Source organism: Pelophylax lessonae, assembly GCF_965119305.1.
Source record: "Pelophylax lessonae genome assembly, chromosome: 2".
NCBI classification, from domain to species: domain Eukaryota; kingdom Metazoa; phylum Chordata; class Amphibia; order Anura; family Ranidae; genus Pelophylax; species Pelophylax lessonae.
The window spans coordinates 628,906,695-628,931,760 of NC_138769.1; the positions used below are offsets into that span (position 1 = coordinate 628,906,695).

General features: G+C 46.6%; 1 protein-coding gene across 1 annotated transcript in view; it reads right to left on the reverse strand.

Moving 5' to 3' along the window:
- Nucleotides 1-10,686, reverse strand: part of USP12 (ubiquitin specific peptidase 12) — a 185,210-nt gene extending 174,524 nt beyond the window's left edge. Inside the window, exon 1 of the mRNA XM_082245502.1 lies at nt 10,538-10,686. Within this exon, the coding sequence (XP_082101628.1) occupies nt 10,538-10,585 (48 nt within the window). The 5' untranslated portion in view covers nt 10,586-10,686. The remainder of the gene's footprint in view (nt 1-10,537) is intronic.
- Between the last annotated feature and the right edge of the window lie 14,380 nt (nt 10,687-25,066).

Sequence of the window (25,066 nt, forward strand, 5' to 3'; positions counted from 1 at the left end):
CAGGTAAGTCACATGTATGCTTACAAGCTAGATCAATTTAACTATGCATTATAATTCATATCTGGTTCAGCTTTAAGTACCAAAATGCTGACAGTTACATTAAGGCTGAGTTCACACTTATATGATGCCAGACATTGCATGTAATTTGCACCGCACTACTGTGCACATCACAAGTGATGTCTGTGCGATGTGAATTCAGCCATACAGTTTGTATGGCTGAAATCGCATCGCATTCACATCAAAAGGGTGGAGAACCATTTTGTTTGTGCGCTGGAATCGGATCACATACATGTGTGTTCAGACCCAATTTTGGGGTGTCATTAACTTTATATTGACACCCGCAGCAGTTTGCAGAGAGCAGTGTGAACTGCCTGCGGGTGAGATATGATGCAGTTCCCGCATTGAAATTTTGAAATTCAAAACAGCGATTTCAGAATCAAAACAAGAAACTGCATCTAAATTCAAAATACAGCTCAACTGGGGCAGCTCTGGTTGCCATTGTGCACTTACTGCACAAGTAAAGATTATTAACCACCTCTGGCCCGCGCTATAGCCGAAAGACGGCTACAGCGCGGGCTCTAATTTCCGGGAGGCCGTCTTTAAACGACCTCCCAGTGACAGGCTCCCCGCGCGCTCCCGCGAGCGCGCATCGGGGAAAATCTGTGTCGGCTGTGTCCCTTGGACACAGCTAATCACAGATCGTGGTGAATGGCCAATCACAGCGGCCATTTGCCACGTGATCAGAACGTCCAATGAGAGATGATCTCATATGTAAACATATGAGATCATCTCTCATCGCCAGCGCTCCTTCCTCACACAGAGACTGCGTGTGAGGAAGAGGTGAGCTGATCAGAGGTTAGGGGACACAGAGAAATGTAATCAGGGCACTGATCACCAGTGCCCTGATTACACAAGAGGAAAAAAATACCATCAGTGCCCACAGTGCCCGCCATCAGTGCCCATAGTGCTGCCAGTCAGTGCCCATCAGTGACTGATTATCTAGGCACTGATGGGCACTGACTAGCAGCGCTATGGGCACTGAGTGTGGGCACTGATGGTGCTACCCATCAGTGCTTATCAGTGCCGCCCATCAGTGTCCAGCAGTGCCACCCATCAGTGTCCAGCAGTGCCGCCTCTCAGTGCCACCTATCAGTGCGGCATATTAGTACCACCTCATCAGTGCCACCTCATCAGCGCACATCAGTGAAGGAGAAAATGTATTTATTTTCAAAATTTACTCACAGAAAATAAGAAAAACTTTTTTTTTTTTAAATCTTCTGTCTTTTTTCTTTTTTTTTTTTGTAGGAAATAAAAAAACCCAGTGGTGATTAAATACCACCAAAAGAAAGCTCTATTTGTGTAAAATAAAATGATAAAAATTTCATATGGGTGCAGTGTAGCATGACCGCGCAATTGTCATTCAAAGCGTGAGAGCGCTGAAAGCTGAAATTTGGCCTGGATAGGAAGGGGGTGAAAGTGCCCGGTAGGAAAGTGGTTAAAAATGATTTAACTGATCACTCAAATTATTCCTGCCAAGCCTTCAGCTTCCTTCCTCTGTGCAGCTTTCCTGAACTGCTGGTTGGAGAGCCGGTGTTCCGTGAAAAAACCATACCCGTGAGAAAACCATACCCTCGTCACTTCCGGAGGGTATGGATTTCTCACGGCAGTGTGTTTAACGTTATACTTGCCGCCGTTACATTAAAACAGCTCCTCTGCACTATGAGTGATCTCCGCTCCTCTCCCTGTCACTTCCCTGATCTGGGGTAATAAATATAAAAGCGGATCACGGAGCCGACATTTACATCTCATACACCCGCCGCCGCTTTCATATTTATTAGCCCACATCAGGAAAGTTACAAGGATAGGAGCGGAGGTGTCTCATAGTGCAGCCGCGCTGTTTTATGTAACCGACGCAAGTTTAACATTACATTCACTACCGTAATTATTTCATACCTTCTGAGCATGCGCACTTGCCATCTTCTCTGCCCTTCCATGATGTTTCCGGCTCTCTGAGCATGCGCACTCCTTCGCTGCTCAGCTGTTTCTCACAGGAAGTGACGAGGGTATGGTTTCTCCACGGGGTATGGTTTTCTAACGTTACACCGGCACAAAATGTAAACAAGTGTCATCTGATTGATCTCTTCAAGACTACATGCCCCATCATAGTGCCTTGCACATGCGTGCCCGTAGTGACAGCCTGGTCATTCTGACTTCTTGTCAGTCTCCAGTGCAGGCAACGGGTACATGTACATAAAGGAGTTTCCATACTAAGCTAAGAAATTGGGGCCAGCAGTCAGAGAAAGTGAAAAGGGAAAAGGGAGGATAGAAGAAGCAGAAGACAATGCAATGTCTACCCTCAGCATCCTAAACGTGTTTGATACCACATTAGCTCCCATTCACACCTGAACTCAGCAATTTCAAGTGTGTCCCCAGGCACAATTCAGGATTTTAGACCCCAATAGACTTCAATGGGATTTTTTTTTTAACACATTTTCTTATGTAACAACTGTCTCTTCCTGCGAGTAAATAGCTTTTCTTTTTGGCTAAAACAAAAATGCTCAATTCTGAGCAATGCACAATAACAGCTTCAAAGTGACAAGAAACATGTGAACCCTGGCTGAAGCACAAATGAAATGTTAGGCGACAAGACAGGTGGTACAAGATGCTAATCTCCCTGCGCCATGGTCCTGCTGGTGCACAGAACTGCACTACTGCTACACAAGGGAGGAATGACCGCTCATAAATAAAGCAGATTATAATCTATAGGAAGGAATCCCCTACTTACTAAAGTAAAGAGAGAATTTCTGTGCCAAAAGATGGACTGTATGTTATTCCAATGCACAAAAAAAAAGAAATCTAGGGGCTAAGAGTGAAGGAAGTACGTCTGAGCTTCTTATGACACCTGTGCCTGGGGCCTGAAAACAAAACACGCACACAGTAGGAGACAGTAATTGTTCTAATTGTAACCTGCAGGTTCCAGCTGCTGTGGTTTGTGTAGAACAGTCTCATCATGCACCCTGTGAGACAACCCAGCCTAGACCTCATACTCAATCCTAGAAGAGAGGACTTGACACACCAAGGAGGAAGGATAAAATGTACCCGTTGCTTTTAACAACTAGGACAGGAGTGATCCAATCGGGTCTGCCTGTCCGTTTTTCAGGCAGACCTGATTGGACCCCCCCATTCTCCTCTATGGACACGTGAATATAAACAAATTTGTGTCAGTTTATACCTGCCTACCTCTAATCCAATAAATAACAAACAGAAGGGGACCCATTTCCCTCCGACAGGCCAGATCAGAGGGCAGTCAGGTGTAAAATGACAGCCAGTATGTTTATATCTGACTGCCCATAGGCCAGAGCGGGCTTCCTCCTTGGTCACTCTGCATAAGTGGAGTAGACAAGGACCTATCATCCTCCACCTTGCTCAGTTCAGCAGGGTATCCCCATAGGTGTGCGCACAGGGTGTGCCAGGTGTGCCCAGGCACACCCTAATCACCCTGTGCAGCACAGATTACCCCTACTGCCCTGGCTCTCCTCCCCCTTACCCCCACAACTCTTCTGGCTTCCCTCCTCTCCTCTCCAGCCGGCTGTTGCTGTGGGGATGGTTTAGGATGAGTGGGGAAAGGGGCCGGTAAATATATAATTTGCCGGCCCCCTCCCTTTCTGAATAAACATTGGGAGTGATCAGTAGTGTGTGTTTGAGCTTTGGTGTGCAGTGCACACCTACTGCATTAGGCTGCGCACACCTATGAGGGTATAATCAGACAGATACCTTGCTGATCTGGCCTGCGTGAAAGGGACCTAAGATCACAGCAGTCAAAATGGGGAATATAACGAATTGCTGGGTTGTCAAAATTTCATTACATACAATATTACAAAATACACCGATCAGCCATAACTTTATGACTAACCACCTAGTATTGAGCAGTAGGGATCGACCGATTATTGGCAAAGCCGATATGCACTTTTCCCGATATATCAGAGTCAGCTCCGGAGGTTACCGATATTGCCGATATTTCGGGAAAGTGCTGTACCGGGGTGATGCCTGCAGCTAGAGGCAACACCCTGGTACCGGCGTCCATAGCCCAGGGTCGGCTGTCTTGTAATGACAACCAATGCAGCTGAGAAGGGGGGGGGGGGGAAGACCCTGGCAACCAACCTACATGGCCGCCGAAGACCCAATCAAAGCCGCATTCAGTTCTGATAGGGTCTCCATGCAAAAACCCGGAAGTGATGTCATGACATCACTTCCAGGTACTGGCACCAGATTCTAAAAAATTACAGCATTCAAAACAGCCAAACTTGGCATTTTGAATGCTTTTAAGTGCAGAGGAGGGGTTTGGGGTCTTTTAGACCCACAGATCCCTCCACAAGAGTACCTGTCAAGAAAAAATAGAATTTTTTTAAATGTATGAAAATATTGGCACATCGGCCGATACCAATATGCATTGGCCAAGATATCGGTATCGGCAACGAAAAACCGATATTGGTCGATCACTATTGAGAAGGTCCCTCTTTTGCAGACAAAACAGCCCTGACCCATTGAGGCACGGACACCACTAGACCTCTGAAGGTATGCTGTGCTATCTGGCACCAAGCTGACACAGCAAATTCTTTAATTCCTTAAAGTTGTGAGGTGGGCTCTCCATAGGTCGGACTTGTTTTTCCAGCACATCCCACAGACATGGGGAATTTAAAGACCAAGTCAACACCTCAAACTTGTTGTTGTGTTCCTGAAACCATTTTCACAGTGTGGCAGGGCGTATTATCCTGCTCAAACCAGCCACTGCCATCAGGGAATACAGTTTCCATGAAGGGGTGTACTTGGTCACCAGCAATGTTTAGGTAGGCGGTACTTGTCAAAGTAACATCCACATGAATGGCAGGATCCAAGGTTTTGCAGAAGAATAGTGCCCAAAGCGTCGCACTGCCTCTGTAGACTCGCCTTATTCCCATACTGTATCCTGGTGCCATCTCTTCCCCAGGTAAGTGACACACACACCCAGCCAACCACAAGATGTAAAAGAAAACATCAGCTCTGTGGTCCAGTTCTGATGCTCACGTGCCCATTGTAAGTGCTTTTGGCTGTAGATATGGGTCACCATGGCCACCCTCATCAGTCTGTGGCTACACAGCAAACTGCAAATCCATTTTTCTGCTTCAGGGACAACATTGTTCACTTGCTGCCTAATGTATCTCACCCACTTTCAGATGTCATTGTAACAAACAATCAACCTTATTCACTTAAACCTGTCAGTGGCCACATAATTATGGCTGATTGGTGTAGCTATGGCACATGTGGACAAACCAATGCAAAACCAAGATCAGCATCCTCTAACCTCATTTAAATGCCAAAACTCAGCAGTTTCTTATGCAACATGGCCTTTGGGATTTGCTCAGCCCACAGCTAGTGATCTTCGTGCTGATGAGGAACCATGTGAATATACACTATAGTTCCCAGGCTATCTTCATAGACTGCTAATGTTATTCATAAGAAAAATGACAAATTACACCGAACATAATCGGCTTCTTGCTCTATCTCCATCCCAGAGAACCATGTGGTCTTTGGCTGTACATAACAGACTGTAAACATTGAGCAGTCATCCAATGTGACCAGATTCCATCCAGACACAATTCCTGTCTGTGAAGATTATAAAATGAAAGAAGTCGCCTTCTGCTTGCTACAGGTGAGGACTCTTGCTGTTCTTTCTGACATCCAGGTTTTTCTTCAGCAACGAAACAGCAAGAGTTTTGAAATAATACACCCAAAGCCAATGTTTGATAAAGTATTGACATAGATGATATAACAGACAAATGTTACCTGAACTGAAAAACACAGCACTGTAATTTATAACATTTAACATTATAAACCATGTGTACATTAGACAGCAAGCAACACAACCATACCTGTACAGATATGTAACCACTTAGAGGACCAGGCCTATTTCTGACACTTGTTGTTTACAAGTTAAAATCAGTTTTTTTGCTAGAAAATTACTTAGAACCCCCGAACATTTATATATTTTTTTTTAGCAGAGACCATAGAGAATAAAATGGCGATTGTTGCAATATTTTTTTATCACACCATATTTGCGCAGCAGTCTTACAAACACAATTTGGAAAAAAATACACTTTTTTTAATTAAAAAAATAGGAAAACAGTAGTTAGCCTCAATTATTTTCTATAATGTGAAAGATAATGTTACGCCGAGTAAATAGATACCCAACATGTCATGCTTCAAAATTGTGCACACTGGTGGAATGGCGACAAACATTGGTACTTAAAAATCTCCATAGGCAAGACTTTAAAAATTTCTACAGGTTACCAGCTTAGAGTTACAGAATTACTGCTCTTGTTCTAATGATCGTGGCAATACCTCACATGTGTTGTTTGAATACCGTTTACATAAGTGGGATCGACTTGCATATGCGTTCTCTTCTGCGCGCGAGCTACTGGGGGCTTTAATTAATTTTTTTCTTTCCTATTTATTTTATCTTTTATTTTTACACTGTCCTTTTAAAAAAAAAAAAAAAAAAAATTATCACTTATATTTCTATTACAAAGATTGTAACCATCCCTTGTAATAGAAATAAGCAGGTCAGGACCTCTTAAATGTGAGATCTGGGGTCTCACAACTACACTAAAAAAAAGAAAAAAAAAAAAAGTAATTTTTTTCATGAAGAAAATGGGCTCTTTAAAGCCATTGCTAGGTCCTCTGGTCCTCCAAGGCCATAGAGTCGAGTGGGGGCCATCTTGCCCTCACTCGACTTCCTGCCTGAGAGGAGAGCAAACCGGATCGTTTTCCCCTCTACCGACGGCTTTGGTAAGCGGGGAAAACAGCCGGGATGCCCGCCGCCCATAAAGGTGACCCTGCGGCGAATCCGCTGCTGGGACCACCCTTATGTTAAAGCGGACCTCCTACCATTTAAAAAAAAAATACCAGGGCTATGGCAGCTAACTGCTGCCATAACCCCGGTATCTAACATCAAAGTGCCGACGTAAATACACAGTGGGCGGTCCGTAAGTGGTTAAAGGAGTCGTAAAGTCAGAAGGTTTTTCATCTTAATGCATTCTATGCATTGAGATAAAAAGCCTTCAGCTTCCCCGCCACCCCCTCCCCAGCACCCCCTAATAATTACCTGAGCCCCATCTCTGTCCACGAGTCCCTTGGCCATCTAGGACTCTCCCCCCTGATTGGCTGAGACACACCTGCGGCGCTATTTCATCCCGCGGCTGTCAAAGTCAGTTAGCAAATCAAGAGAGGGGGCGTGGCCGAATGGTAGCTCCATGTCTGAATAGACACACTATTGGCTCAGGTGCCCCATAGCAAGCTGATTGCTGTGGGGGCACTTGACAGGAAGGAGGCGCCAGAAGCAGAAACAAGGGACCCGAGAAGAGGAGGATCTGGGCTGCTCTGTGCAAATCCACTGCACAGAGGAGGTAAGTATGACATGTTTGTTATTTAAATAGAAAAAAAACAAGACTTTACAATCACTATAACTTGGTTTAGTAGTGTTATTAAAGCATATAAACTACGCCAACATTAGAAGGGAAGACAGCCCATCATACATGCAGCATGACTGTGGGCTGTGTACCTGCATGTTTGCAGTGTTGTACACGGCTGTATCTGGGGGGTGCGGGGCACACTACATGTATGATGGGGCCCCAGAGCCATCCAGCCAGGGAGAATCTCCTACTTTCATTATTCTTCTTCATTCCAAGGAAAATAAAAATCCTTCTAAATAAATACAGCTGATCCACTTTATAGGTATGGCGGGCGGTGAGAAAACCCAATTCTGAGGGATACTGGGAGCTTATCAGGACACACGGGTATAAACATTCCCATAGGTTGTATGTATTTCTGCCAGGGACAGTGTTACTCTGTGCCAATGTACACAGCCCACACAGGTAAAGCACCTTCACAGCTGACTGCATGCAGCTCTATTCCTCTTATACCCACCTACAGATTAACCCCCCCTCACACTGGCAGTTAAGCAACCTGGAATTTCATTCCCTCTCACCTCTGCCCACCTGTACCTCTGCTCCTCACACCGCTCTCCACCTGTACCTCTGCCCCTGACACCGCTCTCCACCTGTACCTCTGCCCCTGACACCGCTCTCCACCTGTACCTCTGCCCCTGACACCGCTCTCCACCTGTACCTCTGCCCCTGACACCGCTCTCCACCTGTACCTCTGCCCCTGACATCGCTGCCCACCTGTATCTCTGCCCCTCACACCGCTCTCCACCTGTACCTCTGCCCCTGACATCGCTGCCCACCTGTATCTCTGCCCCTCACACCGCTCTCCACCTGTACCCTCTGCCCCTGACATCGCTGCCCACCTGTACCTCTGCCCCTCACACCGCTCTCCACCTGTACCTCATCTGCAACTTCATTCCCTCTCACCTCTGCCCACCTGCAGCTCTATCCCTCCCACCCCACCCACCTGCAGCTCTATCCTTCACCCCCCCTGCTCACCTGCAGCTCTATCCCCCCCCCCTCCCCTGCCCACCTGCAGCTCTAGCCTCCCCCCCACCTTCTGCCCACCAGCAGCTTTATCCCCCCCCCACCTTCTGCCCACCAGCAGCTTTATCCCCCCCCCCCACTGCCCACCTGCAGCTCTATCCTCCCCTCTCTGCCCACTTGCAGCTCTAGCCCCACCCCCCCCTTCTGCCCACCTGCAGCAGCTCTATCCTTTCCCCCCCCCCTCCCCACCTGCAGCTCTACCCCCCCCACCTTCTGCCCACCTGCAGCTCTAGCCCCACCCCCCCATTCTGCCCACCTGCAGCTCTAGCCCCACCCCCCATTCTGCCCACCTGCAGCTCTATCCTCCCCCCCTTCTGCCCACCTGCAGCTCTATCCCCCCTCCCCCTTCTGCAGCTCTATCCCCCCCTTCTGCCTACCTGCAGCTCTATCCTCCTCCCCCCTCTGTCCACCTGCAGCTCTATCCCCCCCCCACACTCTGCCCACCTGCAGCTCTATCCCCCCCACACCCCTACCCACCTGCAGCTCTATCCCCCCCCCACACTCTGCCCACCTGCAGCTCTATCCCCCCCACACCCCTACCCACCTGCAGCTCTATCCCTCCCACCCCACCCACCTGCAGCTCTATCCTCCCCCCTCTGCTCACCTGCAGCTCTATCACCCCCCCTCTGCCCACCTGCAGCTCTATCCCACCCTCCTTTGCCCACCTGCAGCTCTACACCCCCCCTCTGCCAACCTGCAGCACTATCATCCCCCCTTTGCCCACCTGCAGCTCTATCCCCCCCCCCCCAACACACACACCCTGCCCACCTGCAGCTCTATCCCTCCCACCCACTTGCAGCTCTATACTCACACCCCCCCTCTACCTACCTGCAGCTCTATTCTCCCCCCCCCTGCCCACCTGCAACTCTATCCTCCCCCCCCCCCACACTCTGCCCACCTGCAGATCTATACCTCCCACCCCACCACCTGCAGCTCTATCCTCTCCGCCCCCCCATGCCCACCTGCAGCTCTATCCTCTCCCTCCCCTCTGCCCACCTACAGCTCTATCCCCCCCCTCTGCCCACCTGCAGCTCTATCCCCCCCCTCTGCCCACCTGCAGCTCTATCTCCCCCCCCCCCCAACACACCTCCACCTCTATTTCAGCCCCCAACACACCTGTGCCCACCTGCATCTCTATCCCCCCTAACACACCTGTGTGCACCTGCACCTCTACCCCCCCAACACACCTCCACCTCTATTCCAGCCCCCAACACACCTGTGCCCACCTGCACCCAATCTACCCCCCTCTACATATTTGTCCCCCTCACACCTGAAGCTCTATCCCCTTCTATCTGTGAAACCTGGAACTTCCTCCCCGATTACCTACATCGCCCGCGCACACACCTGTGCCCACTTCTATCTCTATCCCACCTGCAGCTTCCACCCTGTGCAACCTGCATTTTCCTCCTGTCACACCTCTGCCCATGTGCAGCTCTATTCACCCGCCACACACATTTGTGCAACCTGGACCTTAATCCCCTAACACCTCTGCCCACCTCTACCCCTCACCCTGTTGCCCACCTACAAACTTATCCCCCTCACACCTGTGCCCACCTGCACCCACTTGTATCTATTCCCACCTACATATTTGTCCCCTCACACCTGCAGCTCTATCCCCCTTCTACCTGTGCAACCTGGAACTTCATCCCCTCTCACCTCCATCGCCCACTTCTATCTCTACCCCCTCACCCCTGCATTTTCCTCCCGTCACACCTGTACACACCTGCAGCTTTATCCCCCTCAGCCCTGACCCCGGTGCCCCGGGTGGGGTGTGCTGGCACCCTCTTCCCCGGCGCACGGACCCTATAGGTCCAGGCCCTTCTCTCCCCCGTGACTACCCATTCCACCTGCCCTGCCATCCAGCATTAGGCCTCAGTTCATCCCCGGCCTCTCGTAGCTCCGCACACCGCAGAGCGGACTCCTTCTCCCCCCACCCCGTCCCCTGCCCCCGGCTATCCGTCCCCTGCAGCACTCCCCTCAGATCCGGCTCCCAGGCCTCCCACACCTACCATGGTACAGATAGAAGCGATCCTGGAGACTGTCATTAGGATTTCCATCCGCCCGGCGCCATCTTCACCCGATCACCGCCAACAGACAGGCCGGAGCCGCGCGCTCCCGCCCATCGGACACTCCGTACTGAGTCAGTGCGCGCCCCCGTATCCCGAGACCCCCCTGTGCGCGCCCCCGCCGGTGCTGGAGGAGGAGGAGTTGAGGAGGGAGTGATGGAAGTTCAATGAGAGAGAGGAGGCGTGTGACTGTCACATGGGAGAGAGAGTGACAACAACTCCTCCTGTCATCCCAGCTTGTGTCCCCTCTCCTCCCATTACAAACATGGCATCCTCCTGAATGGAAACGCCTCAAACTGGCTGCTTAATGCTGCCCAGGGGCACGTCTATATGGAGTTTGTATGTTCCTCCATGTGATCATAGGTCTCTTCAAAATACACACAGATAAATCACAAAAATACAATAGGCACCATTCACAAAGCGATATTTTACCACAGTAAAATAATGCACAACGTTCCAAGTGAAATTCACAAAGAAACTCTCCTTAAAATCTCGCACTGGAATCAGATTGCACGAGTGTTCACACTTATACGATCCGATTCCTGCACCATATCCGTTCACACTGCCATCTGCAAGCCAATCCGGGAGTCATTAACATTACATTAACACCTGCAGCGGTCACTGTGAACTGCCGGAAATTCAGGTGCGATGCAGGAACCGCACGAGTGTGTTAAGGCTGGGTTCACACTACTGCGATGCGGGAACCAGCGCAATTCCTGTGTGGGTTCCCGCATCGCATGGCTCTGGCCGGCAGTTCACACTGCCTTCTGCAAACCGCTGCAGCTCTCAACATAAAGTTAAAGAAGTTGTAAACCTCAGAAATTTTTTTCTGAAAGACAAACACATAATGAGCTAGTATGCATCGCATACTAGCTCATTATGAAATACTTACCTTAGAGCGAAACCCCGCATTGCCGCCCGCTCACCTCTCTCATGGGTGACATGTTCGATCGCTCTTCTTCTGGGTTTGCGACATCCGGCCATCTGATTGGCTGAAGCCGCGATGACATCACTCCCGCGCATGCGCGGTAGCCGATGTTCACGGCACAGGGCTCTGGCCTTCAGAGCGCATGCGTAGCCTAAAAGGACCACTAAAGATCTCCTGCTCCTCCTCTGCATTACTTTAAATTCCAGAAGACTGGATTCAAAAGGCTCCATTCTCTTTGCTATGCCGTCTGCCAGCCTCTAGAGCAGGGTTTCCCAATTCATTTTTCCCTTGGAACCCTTTGACATGGTATAGCAAAACTTTGGAACCCCCAAAAAAAAAATGTGTGCCGTAGAGTAGCGCAGCGCAAACCTTTCAATGAGCAGAGCGTAATGTTCTCTTTTGATGGCAAATTCTTTTTATATCTGGTTTAATTGTTGACAGAGTCCTGACAGAGGAGTCTTTCAATGTCGTTCAAAGAGTCTTTCAATGCCCCTGACAGAGCCTTTTAATGTCCCTTACAGAGCATTTTAATGTCCCTAGCAGAGAATTTCAATGCCCCTGACAAAGTCTTTCAATGCCCCTCAAAGAGTCTTTTACGTCCCTTACTGAGCCTTTCAATGTCTCTTAAAGGAGAACTTCAATGTCCCTAACAGAGCCTTTCAATGTCCCTGACGGAGCCTTTCAATGTCTCTGACAGAGCCTTTCAATGTCCCTAACCGAGAATTTCAATGTCCCTGAAAGAGCCTTTTTTCAATGTCCCTGACAGAGAATTTCAATGTCTCTGACAGAGCCTTTCAATGTCCCTAACAGAGAATTTCAATGTCCCTAACAGAGCATTTCAATGTCCCTGACAGAGCCTTTCAATGTCCCTAACAGAGAATTTCAATGTCCCTGACAGAGAATTTTAATGTCCCTGACAGAGCCTTTCAATGTCCCTGGCAGGGAATTTCAATGTCCCTGACAGAGCCTACCTAACAGAGATTTTTATCTGACAATAAAGGAGCTTTAGCAATGAACTCCACTCTCTATCACTCCTCTGACAGAAAATGGCTGACAGCTGGGCGGGCTGGCTGACGGCTGGGTGGGCTGGCTGGCGTCTGGGTGGGCTGGCTGACGTCTGGGCGGGCTGGCTGGCATCTGGGCGGGCTAGCTGGCTGGTGTCTGGGTGGGCTGGCTGATGGCTGGGCAAGCTGGCTGGGCAGGCTGGCTGACGTCTGGGCGGGCTGGCTGGCGTCTGTGGGTGCTGGCTGATGTCTGGGCGGGATGGCTGATGTCTGGGCGGGCTGGCTGGCGTCTGGGTGGGCTGGCTGATGTCTGGGCGGGCTGGCTGGCTGATGGCTGGGTGGGCTGACTGACATCTGGGCGGGCGGGCTGGCTGGCGTCTGGGCGGGCTGGCTGATGGCTGGGTGGGCTGGCTGGCATCTGGACGGGCTGGCTGGCGCCTGGGCAGACTGGCTGATGGCTGGGTGGGCTGGCTGGCATCTGGGCGGGCTGGCTGGCGACTGGGCAGACTGGCTGATGGCTGGGTGGGCTGGCTGGCATCTGGGCGGGCTGGCTGGCGTCTGGGCGTGCTAGCTGGCTGGTGTCTGGGCGGGCTGGCTGATGGCTGGGCAAGCTGGCTGACGGCTGGGCAGGCTGGCTGACGTCTGGGCGGGCTGGCTGGCGTCTGTGGGTGCTGGCTGACGTCTGGGCGGGATGGCTAATGTCTGGGCGGGATGGCTGATGTCTGGGCAGGCTGGCTGCCGTCTGGGTGGGCTGGCTGATGTCTGGGCGGGCTGGCTGGCTGATGGCTGGGTGGGCTGGCTGACATCTAAGCGGGCGGGCTGGCTGGCGTCTGGGCAGGCTGGCTAATGGCTGGGTGGGCTGGCTGGCATCTGGACGGGCTGGCTGATGTCTGGGCAGACTGCCTGATGGCTGGGTGGGCTGGCTGGCGGCTGGGCGGGCTGGCTGGCTGACACCTGGGTGGGCTGGCTGACATCTGGGCGGGCTGGCTGGCGTCTGGGCGGGCTGGCTGATGGCTGGGTGGGCTGGCTGGCGTCTGGACGGGCTGGCTGCCATCTGGGTAGGCTGGCTGATGGCTGGGTGGGCTGGCTGGCGTCTGGATGGGCTGGCTCGCATCTGGGCAGGCTGGCTGATGGCTGGGTGGGCTGGCTGGCATCTGGACGGGCTGGCTGATGGCTGGGCGGGCTCTATCATGGACAAGCTTTGTAAGTGGCTGGCTAATGGCAGGGCTGGCGTTAGGACAGGCTGGCTGATGGCAGATGGAAAATTCAAAAGAACCGATCAATCGATCTTTTAAAACCGCGCTTATTAATATCAAAATTAATAATCCACAGTTAATACATATAAAATCAAACAATAAAGTGCATTCTGTGCATATGTGCCAATTAATTATGATTAACCCTTACATAGATTAATGAATGTGCTGTAAATACAATATATAATGACAATATAAATTAAATGCGTGAGTGTAAAGTGCATTCTGTGCAAAGAAATTATGACTTATAATAATGAAATATGGACATTTTCAATACAATAAATAAAGTGCTGTGAGTGAAAAGATCTTTATCTCATACATAATGCCCTTGATAACCAACGTGATACATGCAATTGTGGTCTTAAAACATTTTTCCAAACTTCTTCAAAGAGTGTGCTGTGGTAACTTCGTGTCCACCACCAGTGGCCAAGATTGCCTATTTACCAGAGGTAAGTATTAATATCGCCTGATTTGGGTGAGGGGATCCCTGGTAAGATGTACAGTTAGGTCCATATATATTTGGACACAGGCACAATTTTCATACATTTGGCTCTGTATAGCACCAGAAGAAAATTAAAACTAAAAAAATCTGAATGAATTTGAAGTGCAGGCTTTCAGGTTTAATTCAAGGGGTTGAACATAAATATCAAGTATAACATTTAGGAACTGAAAGCATTTTAAACACAGCCCCCCCCCCCTCCCCCATTTTTCAGGGGCTCAAATGTAATTGGACAAATTAATATAATCATACATAAAATGTTTATTTTTAATATTTTGTTGGGAATCCTTTACTGACAATGACTGCCTGAAATCTGGAACCTATGGGCATTACCAAAGACTGGGTTTCTTCCTTTATAATGCTTTGCCAGGCTCTAACTGCAGCTGTCTTCAGTTGTTCTTTGTTTGTGGGTCTTTCTGCTTTTAGTTTTGCCTTCAGCTAATGAAATGCATGCTCAATTGGGTTGAGGTCAGGTGACTGACTCCGCCATTGCAGAATATTCCACCTCTTCTCCTTTAAAAGCTCCTGGGTTGTTTTTGCAGTGTATTTTGGATCATTGTCCATCTGTACTGCACAACTTTGCTGCTTTTGGCTGAACCAGGGCTGACAGTCATCTCTAAACATTGCAGAATTCATCAGGCTGCTTCTGTCTTCTGTCACATCATCAATAAACACCAATGACCCAGTGCCACTGGAATGCATGCATGCCCATGCTATCACACTACCTCCACCATGTTTTACAGATGACGTTGTGTGCTTTGGATCATGAGCCTTTCCCACACTATTTTCTTCTCATCGTTCTGGTACAGATTAATCTTAATTTCATGTGTTCAAGGAATGCTTTTCCAGAACTGGTCTGGCTTTTTTGCAAAGTCTAATCTGGCTTTTCTATTCTTCAGGCTTATGAATGGTTTGCACCTTGTGGTGAACCCTCTGTATTTGCTCTCGTGAAGTCTTCTCTTGATTGTAAACTTTGACAATGATACGCCCACCTCCCAGAGAGTGTCCTTCACTTGTCTGTATGTTGTGAATGGGTTTTTCTTTACCATACAGATGATCCTGCGATCATCCACCACTGTTGTCTTCCATGGCTGCCCAGGCCTTTTTATGTTGCTGAGCTCACCAGTGCGTTCTTCTTTTCCTCAGAAGGTACCAAACTGTTGATTTGGCTACTACTAATGTTGCTGCTATCTCTCTAATGGATTTGTTTAGTTTTTGAAGCCTTACAATGGCCTGTTTCACTTGAATTGGCAGTTCCTTTGAACGGATGATGTAGGTTCACAGCAATAGATTCCAAATTCAAGTACCACACTTATGGCACTTTTCCACTGCAAGTACCGGCTCGGCTCTACTCGGCCCTGCTTGGCCCGGTTTGCTTTTCCACTGCTGGTACCGCCTGGTACGATGTTGGAACGGTTAGTTACGGTTTGGTATGGTTTGCTTTTCCACTAAAGTAGTACTAAAGTTAAGTGGGTGGGATAACAACGATTCTCTGACCGATGAGTGGCTAGTAGTGACTGCATGCAAAGGATTGTGGGATATGGTACCGGTATGGTACCTCTTGGAACCACAATCAAGGTCGTACTGTTTTAGAGAGCCGTACCGTTCGGTTCATGCAGTGGAAAAGCACCGCCGTACCGTACCGAACCGTTCCCACACCGTACCATGCGGTAAAAGCAGTGGAAAAGCACAAGAGCGAGCCGAACCGTTCGGTTCCATGCAGTGGAAAAGCGCCATTAGAATCAACTCCAGACCTTTTACCTGCCTAATTGATGAAGACATAACAAGGGAGTAGCCAACACCTGGCCATGAAAGAGCTTTTGATTCAATTGTCCAATTACTTTTGGTCCCTTGAAAAAGGGGGATGGCTATTCTTAAGAGCTGTAACTCCTAAACCCTTCCTCCAATTTGGATGTACATACCCTCAAATTAAGCCTGAGAGTGTGCACTTTCAGCCCATATCCATTATCTAACTATAGCTTGAATATGTTTTGGTAAATACCTGAAAATATTTAAAATTGTGCCTGTGTCCCAATAATTATGGACCTAACTGTATCTCCATCGGGGCATCAGCAATATTACAGGGAGCAAGACAAAGCGGCTTCCATGGTGAAGTATGTAGCATTTGTTTAAAAAAATTAGCAATTAAAAAGACTTACAGTACTTACAAGTAGGTTAGAGCTCTATTTAGGAAGCAGGGACGCCGATGTCAGATGGCAGGGCTCAGGGGCGTAACTACAGGGGTTGCAGGGGTTGCAATTGCAACCAGGCCCCATGCTCCAGGGGGCCTGTGTGGCTCCCCTGTACACCTGGATAGGAGGGGCGGCGGGCGGAGCATGTAGAGAAATCACTGTTCTCCTTTTTCCTTCTGTAGCTGCAGGAGGAAAATGGAGGAGATTGGTTCCTCTGTATGGTGCCCCCGCCACTCTTCCTATCCAGTTCACTTGTGTTCTGCTGTCTCTGGGCCCCTGCTGCAGGGAATGTGTCACAATAGAGAACCAGGAAGTGGTCGGTAAATATGTAAAGGGCCCCTGGATCAGTGGGAGGAGCCCCAGGCTTGAAGGGAAGGGCCCGGGCCAGGGTACGGGGGGCCCTTCATGGTTTTTTGCATCAGGGCCCTGAAGGTTCTAGTTACGCCTCTGGCAGGGCTAATGTCAGGGAGGGATTAAGATCACGCTCCCACGATTTCTTATGAGATTGCGGTTGCGTGATCTCTGCTGTTTCCAACCTTCCAAGAACAGCAGGTGGCAGCCATCTAAGATGTGCCAAACTGCAGCGGAACCCCAATTTTGTTTTCGCGGAACACCAATAGGGAAATGCTGCCCTAGAGACAACTACTGACTAAAATCTAGCTGACACTTGCTCCAGCTTGCACTTTCCTGGGGATCTGACCATTGCCAAAGTTATCGCATAGTTATTGCAAGTTTGGACCAGTACTTTTTTAGCGCATGCATTTTTTTATTTCCTTCTGTGAATTTACTTAAAAGCCTTTTTAATGCGGTATTTAACGAGGGTGTTTGGTGTTTGCTCTAAATACCACATACAATCAATAGGGAATTTACATTTTCATCATCGCATGTGTTAAAGCGAAGTTCCACCCACATTTAAAACTTTGCAACATCCAGTTCTTTGTTGCAGGTTAAAAACCCATTGGCATTTTCTTTTTTTCTTTTTTCGATTTACCTTTCGATTTACCTTGATTTCAATGGCATATTTGGTCTCTTCCTGTGTACCTCGCTGCGGCGATGCACATCATTTCCGGCCGTGCATTGCCTCCTGGGAGATTAGTGTCATCAATCCCAGGAGTCAATGGGCATCCGCCGCCTATAGAATCACAATGAGTGCGCCGCTGAAAGTCTGCAGTTAAAGCAAATCTTATTTGTTTCATTTCAAATCCATTGTGGTGGTGTATAGAGCCAAAAATATTAAAATTGAGTCGATGTCCCAATATTTATGAACCTGACTGTATATACAGTATATATACGAATTTTCAGGAAAAGCTTTTGAGGTATGTCCCCTTCTTCAAGGTCCAAGCAGTACTAAGTTACAAAAGTTTTAGCAGATTGACAATCCCTGAGGAAAAAACAAAACAAACACAAACAAATGTACACAGCAATAGTAATAAAACTAGCATAAGTAAGTGATATAAGACAGAAAGAAAGCTATAGACTTTGAGGGATTACAGTCACAGAGGGGGTCGTAAAACTGTTGGATAATGAGTAAGGCTAGGTTCCCACCTGTGCGGATAGTGCTGCTGCGGGGCCCACACAAATTCCTGCAGCTACAACCACCCGCACAATAAGGCGCGGGACCCGCGGACGGGTGCCATTAATCCTGGACTGGAAACCTCCAGCCTACCCCCCTCAAGTGCTCCTCCTCCAGCCCCCTGTGTGCTCCTCCTCCACCCCACCCTCGACCCCTCCTCTCCCGCCGGCTGCTGTGGGGGATCTGTCAGCAGGGAGTGCGGAGAAAGGGGCCAGTATATATGTCATTTACCGGCCCCTTCTTTTTCTAAAATGGACACAGTGAGCGATCGCTACGGATTCTATAACTGAGCATAGTAAACTGTGTTTTCTCTGTTTTAGTTTATAAATAAACAGGAGCCTCTGTCTCTGTTGATTCATCTTTAGTGCAGCTGAGGCTACAGAGAAAGGGACTGGGGAATCTGTGTCCTCAGTCCATTTCTTTGTCTCAAAGGGGAGATGTCAGGGGCCTGTTTAGACTCCTGATATCTCACCAAAGCCCACCAACAGGGCTAAAATAAAAAATGCAATAAATATTAAAAAATGTAATTGTAAACAAATGATAAAATTGTAAAAAAAAAAAATACCATCCACTGCTCTACTGACACTGTCCACTCCCCTCCTTCTCTTCCCTGCATGTTTTTTTTTCTCCACAACTTATTGGTGCGTAAAATCATATATAAACCAATGTGATATACAACAATATATTCCAATAATGAAATAAAGGAAGAGTGTATGAAATCAAAGTCAATATAAAGTCCATATATATATAATGCCATAATACCATATATATGACAAAACAAGATGAATATATTTTCAAAGGTGCAGGAATCAAACAGGTGCTATTCCAAATAATAGGTGCAGACTCCCACCACCTTGTGGATTTCCCCCTTACCCGGCGGATGAAGGTAAGTGCAAAATAATATCCAAATATCCAAATAGACTCTTCCAGTGAAACAAAACTGCAAAACCTGTGCTCTCAACTTCCAGTGAAAAAAGCAAAATCAGCCTCTTACCAGAAAAAAGGTCTATGAACGCTTGTGACTTTCCTTGGTTGGGGGAGGTTCTCTTTCCTCTTAACAGCAGATATGTAGACTATTTTATTTATACATACAGTAGCATTTATTTTCGAATGCGCTGATTTACACATGACATTATACACATTTTTTTGAACTTCATGAAACCTGCCATCTACTGTTCTGGCAGTGGTAATTTTTATGATTGTAACGAGTAACTATGCAGCACAAAAAAAAATATCGGAGTAGAAGTATTGAAATCATCGAAAAAATGTAGTGAAGTAAAAGTGGAAGTAGGAGAAAAAAATTCTACTCCAGGAAAGTACAGATACCGCCTTTCAGTACTTACAGTGCCTTGCGAAAGTATTCGGCCCCCTTGAACTTTGCGACCTTTTGCCACATTTCAGGCTTCAAACATAAAGATATAAAACTGTATTTTTTTTTGAAGAATCAACAACAAGTGGGACACAATCATGAAGTGGAATGAAATTTATTGGATATTTCAAACTTTGTTAACAAATAAAAAACTGAAAAATTGGGCGTGCAAAATTATTCAGCCCCTTTACTTTCAGTGCAGCAAACTCTCTCCAGAAGTTCAGTGAGGATCTCTGAATGATCCAATGTTGACCTATATGACTAATGATGATAAATAGAGTCTACCTGTGTGTAATCAAGTCTCTGTATAAATGTACTGTGATAGTCTCAGAGGTCCGTTTGAAGCACAGAGAGCATCATGAAGAACAAGGAACACACCAGGCAGGTCCGAGATACTGTTGTGGAGAAGATTAAAGGCGGATTTGGATACAAAAAGATTTCCCAAGCTTTAAACATCCCAAGGAGCACTGTGCAAGCGATAATATTGAAATGGAAGGAGTATCAGACCACTGCAAATCTACGAAGACCTGGCCGTCCCTCTAAACTTTCAGCTCATACAAGGAGAATACTGATCAGAGATGCAGCCAAGAGGCCCATGATCACTCTGGATGAACTGCAGAGATCTACAGCTAAGGTGGGAGACTCTGTCCATAGGACAACAATCAGTCGTATACTGCACAAATCTGGTCTTTATGGAAGAGTGGCAAGAAGAAAGCCATCTCTTAAAGATATCCATAAAAAGTGTTGTTTAAAGTTTGCCACAAGCCACCTGGGAGACACACCAAACATGTGGAAGAAGGTGCTCTGGTCAGATGAAACCAAGATTTAACTTTTTGGCAACAATGCAAAAACGTTATGTTTGGCGTAAAAGCAACACAGCTCATCACCCTGAACACACCATCCCCACTGTCAAACATGGTGGTTGCAGCATCATGGTTTGGGCCTGCTTTTCTTCAGCAGGGACAGGGAAGAATGGTTAAAATCGATGGGAAGATGGATGGAGCCAAATACAGGACCATTCTGGAAGAAAACCTGATGGAGTCTGCAAAAGACCTGAGACTGGGATGGAGATTTGTTTTCCAACAAGACAATGATCCAAAACATAAAGCAAAATCTACAATGGAATGGTTCACAAATAAACATATCCAGGTGTTAGAATGGCCAAGTCAAAGTCCAGACCTGAATCCAATCGAGAATCTGTGGAAAGAACTGAAAACTGCTGTTCACAAACGCTCTCCATCCAACCTCACTGGGCTCGAGCTGTTTTGCAAGGAGGAATGGGCAAAAATTTCAGTCTTTCGATGTGCAAAACTGATAGAGACATACCCCAAGCGACTTACAGCTGTAATCGCAGCAAAAGTTGGCGCTACAAAGTATTAACTAAAGGGGTCTGAATAATTTTGCACGCCCAATTTTTCAGTTTTTTATTTGTTAAAAAAGTTTGAAATATCCAATAAATTTCGTTCCACTTCATGATTGTGTCCCACTTGTTGTTGATTCTTCACAAAAAATTACAGTTTTATATCTTTATGTTTGAAGCCTGAAATGTGGCAAAAGGTCGAAAAGTTCAAGGGGGCCGAATACTTTCGCAAGGCACTGTAAGTACAGTAGTGAAGTAGTTCTACTTAGTTACTATACATCTCTGCCCACCACCATGCACTCCAAACTCCTCTGCTGCACATATTACCCACCTCCATACACTCCACACTCCTCTCCTGCACATACTACCCACCTCCATACACTCTGCACTCCTCTCCTGCACAAAATACCCACCGCCATACACTCCGCACTCCTCTTCTGCCCTTAATACCCATCACCATACACTCCGCACTCCTCTCCTGGAAATACTACTCACCGCCATACACCCCACACTACTCTCCTGTGCTTAAGACTCATCACCATACACTCCATACTCCTCTTCTATACATACTACCCACCTCCATACACTTCGCACTCCTCTTCTGCACATATTACCCACCCCATACACTCCACACTGTACATTCCCTATTTAACATTACTGCATGTAAGTCATCTCAAACTCTATTAAATCACACCCCTTTAGCCACGTCCAATATTTAGAGCAATTTAAGCCACACCCACATTTTGCATCGCATTTTATTATTTTTTTCAATGCCTAGGGCCCATTTTTATCTTGCACATGGGCCCACTGATTTAATGATACGCCCCTGCACCCCCTACAAAATGACTTGTTAAACTCAATCAGGTGTAGCTAATCACCTTCTCAACAGCACACAAAACCATTTGACTTTTTACTGTAATCAGCCGTGGTCAATTTGATTAGCTCGGCATAAAAAGCTTTCCTGGAGCTTTTCAGTCCCTGGTAGTGTAACTGAAGCAAACAATAAACTAAGTACTAAGGGGTGGCAAGGCACAGTCAAAAGATCAGTGGAATAAACTTGTGGACAGGCACAATTCAGGAGATGGATACCAAAAAATTCTAATGTTTTATCAATGCTTAAAAGCACAGTGAAGTTTATTATTAGGAAGTGGAAGGTATTTTGGTACAACACAGACCCTCCCTGGATCAGGAAGTCGCTCCAAACTGAATGAAAGAGCCAGGAGGAAACTGGTCACAGAGGCTACAAAGAGGTCGACAGCAACTCTGAAGCAGTTGCAGGAATTTATGACAAAGAGTGGTCATTGTGTGCATGTGACAACAATATCAAAAATTCTCCACAAATGTGGCTTGTATGGGAGGGTTGCAAGAAAAAAGCCACTCCTCAAGAAAGGCCACATACAGTCATGACTGAGCTTTGCCAAAATGCACCTTGAAGATTCTGAGGCCACATGGAAAAAGGTGTTATGGTCAGATTAGACTAAAATTGAATAATTTGGCCTCAACACCAAACAATATGTCTGACAGAAATCCAATACAACTCAACATCCAAATAACACCATTCCTACACTAAAGCATGTAGGTGGTAATATCCTGGTACTGGGGTGCTTCTCTGCGGCAGGGACTGGAGCACTTGTCAGGATAGGAGAAAAATGGATGGGGAAAAATATCAACAAATTCTTCAAGGAAAATTTGCTGCCACTTTCAGGAAAGTTGTCAATGGGAAGAAGCTTTACCTTCCGTCATGACACTGACCCAAAGCACACAGCAAAAATAACCACACAGTGGTTGAAGGAGAAAAAGGTGAATTTCCTTGCATGGCCTAGTCAGAGTCCAGACTTAAACCCCATTGGAAATCTGTGGAATGACTTGAAGACTGCAGTCCACAAACGGTCACCATCAAATTTACCAGAACCTAAGCAGTTCTGCAAAGAAGAGTGGGCAAACATTGCAAAGTCTAAATGTGTAAAGTTAGTAGAGACATCTCCCAACAGACTAAAGGCTGTAATTAAAGCAAAAGGTGGTTCAACAAAATACTGACACAAGAAGGTGATCCTTTTACCAGCTCATTGATTCAGTTTTTGCATTTTTTTTTCTGACATGTTGGTGTTCTATCTTTCGCTTGTATGTTATAAGCTGCACTAAGTAAATACACTTGGCTAAAACAAAAACCGTATCTGTCTGCATTTCAGGCTGCAAAGCAACAAACTGTGATCCTTTTCTATACCCACTTTATATCTAGAAAGACACATGTGATGTGCAGTATATAATACAATTACAAATGAATATATATATATACAATAAATATTTTAATATCAAAAACAAAATGTAACAGTAATGCCCTAATAATGTTAAAAAAAAACACTGCAAAACCAAACAGCTGAAATAGGACTAACAAGCTGCTATCTAGCTGATCAGGAGTTTGGTTTTGCATTAATATTATATATATTGTGTTGTTGATTTATACAGTACATTTTATTATTTGCAGTTTGTTTACATCAGGCTTTTTCAACCATGGTGCCCAGGCACACTGGGGTGCCTTGGGGCTTCTCCAGGGGTGCCTTAGCAAAATACCTTAACATTTTTCAAAAATTGTATACAAGCCAGCAGGTGGATGAAGCCTGTCTTAAAGTTACATAAAACCACAGGTTTTCATTATGCACCATTACAACTTTCTAGACACTGACATCCTAACAACCAAAGATGTCATCAGTAATAGGGAGAATGTCTGTTGCCTCCAAGGCATCCTTGTTTTACCCTCCTGTGCCCCTCTCTCTCCGCACCATGGTAACATTAGCTGACTGATGGAGAGAAATTGAGGGAGAAGAGAAACATTGGAATACTAGTCAGTACCAGTGTGCAAAAGTGTATTTGCTTTGGAAGAACAAAATCACCTCTAACGTTGGGTGTCCTGCGTGTGGATGTTGCTGCATTATGTAAAACTATTAGAATCGTTTTTTATATATTAGAATGGGGTGCCTTGAGATTGTCTATAATTGTAAAGGATGCCTTGACTGAGAAGAGGTTGAGAAACACTGGTTTATATACATAATTTTAGTCCTTCTATACATATACATCTACTTTTATAAGTTCATTGAATTTCATGTGATCATTTTAAAGTCATTATACTATGTTTTTTAATTTGTGATGTATACTTATGCATGAATAAAATAAACAAATATTCAGCGCTGAACCTTTAAATTAATAAATATTGGACTAGCAGCTGGACACTCAAGGGCAACCTAGAAAAACCTCCTGTAAGCATACAAAAAATAGTGCAGCGCAATCCTAGAAATGATAAATAACAACCACCAATATGATGATCATAAATAGGAATAAATATGAATAAATAAATTCCAAATCAAAATAGAAAAGTGCCAAAAGAGATGAAGAAGATAGGTAAATGCCTCAGAAATGCCTCCTGCAATTTGTAAAAAAATTAAAACAGGATCTAGTGCTCTCTGTTTATAAATTGCTTTATTAAGTAATGGATGGATAAAGAATGCATTCACATTATTGCCAAGGTAAACAGCCAAATGCAGAGCGTGCAGCGTGCTGTGTTGCTTCCTGGTGTTCGCATCAAGATGGCCGGGGGGGGGGGGTAAGTCGTGTGACTTCCAGCGATTTATAAACAGAGAGCACTAGATCCTGTTTTCATTTTTTTACAAATTGCGGGAGGCATTCCGGAGGCGATTACCTGGCAGTGGAGGTATCATGCTGAGTGACCCCACAGGGTCTGCCTACTGGTTATCTCGGAAGCTGTGTCCCCTGATAGTGGATGGTTAAGCTGTTTGACCCTGTAGGGTCTATGCCATAAGGTGAGAGGCAGAGAATGCTTGGCGGTGGGAACTTGTGAGCACAGAGGAAGGCACATTAATATTGGATCTGTTCACCAGTCTCCATTGGGCCCCTTTTTCATCACCTTAACAAAAGGACTATCTCCGTCACCACTTTTATTATTATACAGGATTTATATAGCGCCGACAATTTGCGCAGCACTTTACAATATGAGGGAAGACAATACAGTTACAATACAATTTAATACAGGAGGATTTAGAGGGCCCTGCTCATTAGAGCTTACAATCTAGAAGGGGGGGGGGGGGGGTCAAGTGAAACAAAAGGCAATAGCTGTGGGGGATGAGCTGATGGAGAAAATGGAGGTATAGTTGTCAGGTGTGGGTAGGATAGGCTTCTCTGAAGAGGAGGGTTTTCAGAGATCGTCTAAAAGCTAATAGAGTAGGAGATAATCGGACAGATAAGGGTAAGGAGTTCCATAGGATTGGTGAGGCTCTGGTAA